The sequence below is a fragment of the Atractosteus spatula genome, chromosome 18, assembly GCF_055471065.1.
Source record: "Atractosteus spatula isolate fAtrSpa1 chromosome 18, fAtrSpa1.hap1, whole genome shotgun sequence".
NCBI lineage: Eukaryota > Metazoa > Chordata > Actinopteri > Semionotiformes > Lepisosteidae > Atractosteus > Atractosteus spatula.
Genome location: NC_142723.1, coordinates 13,826,245 through 13,832,356, shown reverse-complemented (window position 1 = coordinate 13,832,356; position 6,112 = coordinate 13,826,245). Strand labels below are relative to the sequence as shown.

The 6,112-nt window shown below is 48.0% G+C and overlaps 1 protein-coding gene across 1 annotated transcript; it reads left to right on the top strand.

The window, feature by feature from the left end:
* Nucleotides 1–229: 229 nt before the first annotated feature.
* jpt2 (Jupiter microtubule associated homolog 2) lies at nt 230–5,803 on the top strand. Its single transcript, XM_088936500.1, has 5 exons — nt 230–405; nt 2,162–2,310; nt 3,494–3,636; nt 3,964–4,009; nt 4,506–5,803. The coding sequence occupies exons 1-5, from the start codon at nt 350–352 to the stop codon at nt 4,727–4,729; spliced, it is 618 nt and encodes a 205-aa protein (XP_088792626.1). The 5' UTR covers nt 230–349; the 3' UTR covers nt 4,730–5,803.
* The last annotated feature ends 309 nt before the right edge of the window (nt 5,804–6,112 follow it).

Below are 6,112 nucleotides of genomic sequence, written 5' to 3'. Positions count from 1 at the left end.
TCAATGAGACTTCGAGCCTGTTCAACCCCGACGCTGAAAAACGAGTGGCGTTGTCCTCGGCCACGGCACGCACTGCGCGAGGCCCAGCCTAACGGAAATGTCAAGTCAGCGCCCTCCAATAGGATTCGTCGATGTCATCATTGGCACCTCGGACATCCAATCGCAGTTTCTCCCTGCTCCCTCCCTCAGCCGAATTAAGCGCTTTTTTAAAAGGAGGCCCCTCCCCGTAGGCGGGCCCGCGGGAGCAGGGAAGGATCTTGTGGCTCCCGAGCTGCGCCGCTTCCCACCAGACCTGGGCTTGGCGGCACCTTCGCGCACGGCCGGCGGAGACAGCGGACGACGGGCGGAGATGACATCCACGAATATGTTTCAGGGGCTGGATAGCAGCGGCAAGCCGAGCTCCAGGTGAGAGAAACCGAGGCGGGACCACAGCCGCGAGTGGAGCTGCCCTCCTATTTTTAAAAGGGTTTTGATTAAACAAAAACAAAAAGAGGAACTGGGGCGGCTGAGCGCACCACGTCAGTGCGGGCGGCGAGCTCGGCGGCCGGAGGTCCTGCGCCAGCCGGCGGGCCTGGACGGGGCTACGGTTGTCTCTTCGAGTTAGCCTACAGGTATACGACCGGCTGCGAAAGCGTTTTCCTCTTAGGTTACTGTTGATCACGTCAAGCAAGAAGAGCGAAGCGCAGGTTTTTTTTTGTTATTTTGCCATTTTTATGGTTTTTTTAATACCGAGCGACGGTATTATCTCATCGCCCCCCCCCTTAGAAAGAGCAAAGCCGGACAGTCCTGGTTGTAATTGCGCAGTTCCTGTAATAAAGTAGGTCTTTAGCCTCCCCCCCCTCCACACGTGGCGTAACGTCTTTTAACAGCGGATTATTATCGCTAGAATAATCCAGAACCAGCCCGGGAAATTCAGTCCTGTTCGCTCCCCGTTTCTAGTGGGGGGGGGGGAAATGCTATACGTGGACAACTCGGGGTCTTCTTAAGGCGCCGCATCGGCTGTTTTTCGTGTCTTTTTTGGTACTGGAAAGGGTTTCGCGTTCACAATAGAGGGGAGAATCAATGTTTTGTCACTTCTGTCGGAGGGGGGGGGGGGTGAGGTTGTGTGTCCCGCAGACGACGCGCAGGGCAGTGCGGAAAATCCCAGATCGCTGACCCGACTGGTGGGAGCGGATCGGTCCCGTCCTTGTTGTAAGCGGTTTGCCGATGAAGGGGAGCTTAAAGACTCAGACACAGGGACGGGAGGGGCGACTTCACCCCCCCCCCCCCTACAGCGGGATGGTCGGTCTTTAATCCCGGAGGACAGACCTGGGCGCGGATAGAGTCTAGCCTGGGCCGGGTCGTGAAACAGCACAAAGGCTTGCTGATCGTGGGCTCTGCAGGCGCACTGTCTTTCTGTCCAGGCGTCGGTGGTCACTCGGGGGGGGGGGGGGTGTTTAATAGTAATCGATGGCCAGCGTCACCGGATTTAAAAAAAAAATCACACTGCCTGCGGCGAGTGGCAAATCTGTGCGTCTCCGCCCGTGGAGAGGCGCAGCCAGAGCTGACCGCTCTGTGTGCGCACCGAGAAACTGGGCCACAGCCTCTGGTAGTTGTGCACATGAAGAAAGCACATAGCGAGCTTCACAGGGGTATTGGGTTTTTTTTTCCTGTCTTTTAACGTTAATTCCAGTACGAAGCAGAATCTGCTGCTTTAGGCGATAGTCAAGTCACAAGGGCAAGTAAGAGAAACGGGGCACTGTTCTTCACATACGGGGTGCAAAACTATTTTTTTTAACACAATTGCATTTTCGAATGGCTTATATATGCCTTCATATGAAGTGGATGAATTGGCTTCATTCTCATTCCTGAACCTGTTTAGGCAGGATCTAGATCCAAATTTAACTGGAAAGCTACTGTTTGACCGCAAGCACCTTTACTGAATTTGTGGCTCCATGCCTGTTGTGTTTTCTTTTATAGACCTGATTTATTGTGGTTGACTTCAGCCTATCTAGCACAGTATTTTTGCTGTGTAACTTGCTGTATTAAGCCTGTCATGTACAGTAGTGTGTCCCGTCTCTCTGATTTAAGTATACTGTACAATTTGTTGGGCATCAATGCGATTGTTAACCGCGAATGCACTTTCATGAATAAATGGTTTTTACCTGTATGGTAATTCCAGGGTACTGAGACCTCCAGGGGGGGGCTCCAGTGACCTGTTCGGGGTCAGTGAGAACACCTCCCAAGCTACCAAACCGCACAAGATGGCTTCAAATATCTTCGGGCCTCCAGAGGAAGCACAGAGTGGCCCTAAAAGGACAAATCCACCAGGTGAGTGACTAGACCCGTGTCCCAGCTCGGTGAAATGGTTAATACAGGACAACTGCAGTATGAGCTTGTCAACGCAGCCCGTGTTGAGTAGGCTGTGCCTTAACAGCAAATGTTTTATGCTGCATCTGTCTTGTTGCCAGCCTCTTTTGTAAAATAAGGTGAAACCGCATCGCAATGTAAATTCATAACTGGTAGGGTATAGAAACATCACCCTTCCTAACATTTCATTGAGAGACTGAGAATGTGCTGTGCCTTGCCATTCCTGTAAGTGTTGTTTTGCTGGACACTTCCCATTGGTGTTTGGACCAAATCAGCAAAGGGCTATATGCAGCCTGAGTGATGGTGGTTTGTGAATGCGCAGTAGGGATTTTCATAAATATTTTCCTCTAGATCTAAAAAAATAAACTTTTTTTTCAAAACAAAGAATTTCAAGCAAAAGAAGTCCTCTTGTTTTTTTGTGGGGGATTTTGCTGGCTGCTTCAGTTTGCCCCCTCCTGACGAGGTGGCGTCTAGGTGAATTGGCGTCTCGGAGTTGACTGTGTGTGTGCTTGCGTGAGCCCTGCAGTGGACTGGTGTCCCACACTGACCTGTGCTCCCGGGATGCTCTTTGGGTCCCCCCCCCCCCACCCCACCACCAGGAATAAGCCGTTTTTTGACAATCGGTGGCTGATTGGATTATTTTAATTGACCTGTCAGGTGGCGAGTCACGATACCTTCACAGCCTTTCAGCAGATATTGCCAGGCTGAATGCAAATCGAACCTGAAGCCATGAGACTCTTTAGACAGATCAGCGAGGTGCTGAAGGATATATAATAGACCGGGGTTGTTCATGGTCGTGAGCCAGATGAATTGGAGGGCCTGGAGACCTCATCTGTATTGACAGTTAATGCTGATTTACTTTGCGAGTCCTAGTTTGTCTGCTCCTAAATGCAGTGTAAAATAATCCTGAGGAAAATGTATATCCAGGTAATTTGTTCACGACCCTGTGCTGTGGTTTCTTTAGTGCCTTTTTTCTTTCCGACTGCCCGAGGCCAGTGTTTTTTGTGTACTTTTGTTCCCTTTATGCAGTTCAAATAAATCCAAGTCACTACAAAATCTTCAGTTTTTACTGGACTTGGGATTTCAGATTCTCAAATCTACAGCTTTGCACATCAGAGTGACTGTTCCTGTGTCTGTTGTGCAGGTGGAAAGAGCAGTGGGATTTTTGGAGAGTCTGAGACGGCTCGTCACCAGCAGCGACACGTCCCACCTGGTGGGAAAAGCAGCAATATATTTGGGGACCCAGTCAGCAGCACAGCTGTCCGCGGCCATCCCAACAAACCAAAGGCATGTATCTCACATTGAAGGACTTCAGAACATATAAAAGAGATGCAGAGGGTTGAGGTTGGATTTTCAGTGAATGCAACTAATAGTTAATCCAAAACATGGAGAGTTTTCCAGATTTGAAGGGGGAATAGTAGTGCGAGCTTCACTGCAGCTGTAACAACCTAAGGGTCTGGGGAAGCCATTACTTACTAAGTGAAAACATACCTGTTCATTAAACTGAAATGTAACTGTTTTGAAATGGGATCCAGCTTCCTGAATATGCTGTAATAGCTCTGTGCAGCAGATTCCCCAGAAATAATTATCCTTTTTTTGCTTTCCTCCCTATAGGATACCAATATATTTGAAGATGGCAATTCAAATCAGGAACCTGAATGTGAGTAGAGGACTTCATACTGGGTTACACACAAGTATTTCTAGGTTTAATATGATCATTTGAACTCCAGGACATGGTCCTTTCTTGAGTGCTTCCCCTGTTTTTAATGCCATTCGCTTTGTTTAAAGAAATGTGGGGCCCAAGGATGGAGCAAACTGTAGAGACCATGTTAGTACTATTGACTTTTCAAAATAATACGAGTAGACTTCATTTTTTAGGAAATCGTAATGTGTGGGTATTAGGAAGTGATTACACTCCTTCAGGCAATGTGGTTACCTAACCTTCTCCGATGTCTGGGTGGAGATAATGCAAAGTGAGGCAGTCATTTTTTATATAGCCCAATGGCACAGAAAGCAACAAGAAAATGGATCTGCTGCTGTGGCGTGTTAGTTAGGAGAAACCGAACTTCCTCGCAGGGAGTTTGTGAACCCTGAGGGATGGGAGATGGGTGTTGATTCCAGCTCACCGACCGTTTTTCTACATGTTGCCCGTCCAGCTCCGCAGCCGAAGGCCGAGGTGCCAGAGGAGAGACCGAAGGAGCAGGAAAAGGAGAATGGGAAGGAGGAGAAGGAGGAGGCTGCTCCCCCCCAGCCTCCTTCGGAGGAAGCGGCCTTTCAGCCCTCTGTGGATGACCACGAGCCCCGGCTGGGTCCTCGGCCACGCTCTCACAACAAGGTCATCCACCCTCCGGGAGGCAAGTCGAGCGTGGCCTTCTACTGACAGCCTGCGCCCTCGTCACGTGCGTCTCCTGCACTTTCCCTCTCCTGTTGTCTGAAAGGAACCTTTTGTAGAGTTACTGTACTTCTCTACCGTGATTTAGGTATGTTGTTCTTGCTTCTGTGTGGCTCCTGAGTTAGGTGGGTAATATACTATTCTAAAATAGCTTTGCTTCAATTTGTGTCCGGTTATGTTGAGTCCAAATTGATGTAAATTTTTACTAATGTTCATACCGATTTAATAACTGGATAGGCAGCTCTCAGAAGTGCATCATGAAGGTCTGACAGCCCCTGTCCAAGTTTATACAATTCTCACTTGCTTTGCTCTTATGTGGAACTTTTAAAACCGTTTTTGAAACGGACCTATGTTCAAAATGTAACTGCCTCTATTCTAGTTCAGATTTAGCTAATTTGAGAAAATCGTCCATTTTTCCTTACCTGCTGATGAGCGTTTGTCCCAGGTGTAGCAAAGACGCTTTATAGCAAACTGCAAGATCTTAGATTTACCCACACGCATGCAGACTAATCCAGCAAAGGAAATGACCATCTTGCAATCCCATGCTGTTCCATTGTTTTGGCCAGGGCAGCACTTCTTAGTTTTACAGCAAAGAGCTTTGGTCTGCGATTTACTTTCCTCCCCCTTCTGCCTCGCCTTGTGTAACAGACTTGTCTGAAACATACTGTCCTCTTGGTAAACCATATTTAGGAACTGCAGCGCCAAAAAGTAATGGGCAAGCCAAAAAAGTGCTTCAGAAATTTTATATATGTGTATAAAAATATTGGCAGGGTATTCTGTTTTACCATTGCTGGTTCTACAAAGAATGTGGTAACAGAACTCGGGAGGGCATTTTATGTTTTAAATTAAAACTTGAAGACCATGTGAAGAAAGAGGAAAAGAGGAGGTGATTTCCTCATGGAGGGAATCTTGCAGTGTGGTGTGTTCCCTGTGTGTTCAGCCCACGAAGTGCCAGCCTTTACTTTGTGTGCCTTACTACATACAAATGTGCCTGGCTGGCAGTGAGTAGAGCAGAAAAACCTGTGTCTGATTCTTTGCAATAAACAATTGTATTTTGATTAAGTTGGCTGATTTGCTTGCTTGCTTGCGTGTTCACTTTTTGGCCACAATTTTCAAAGTCTAAATCCACTTATAATAATTGCTTACACTTATATAGTGCTTTTCTGGACACTGAAAGCTCTTTACAGGTAATGGTGACTCCTCTCCACCACCACCAATGTGCAGCCCCACCTGGATGATGCGACGGCAGCCATAGTGCGCCAGAACACTCCCCACACACCAGCTTTCAGTGGAGAGGAGAGCAGAGTGATGAAGCCAGTTCATAGATGGGGATTATTAGGAGGCCATGACTTACCGAAGGAAGACTGTTCT

Coding starts and splice junctions, on each gene's coding strand:
- jpt2 (XM_088936500.1), top strand. CDS start 350: ATGACATCCACGAATATGTTTCAGGGGCTGGATAGCAGCGGCAAGCCG. Junction 406..2,161: donor AGCGGCAAGCCGAGCTCCAG/GTGAGAGAAACC, acceptor TGGTAATTCCAG/GGTACTGAGACCTCCAGGGG. Junction 2,311..3,493: donor TAAAAGGACAAATCCACCAG/GTGAGTGACTAG, acceptor TCTGTTGTGCAG/GTGGAAAGAGCAGTGGGATT.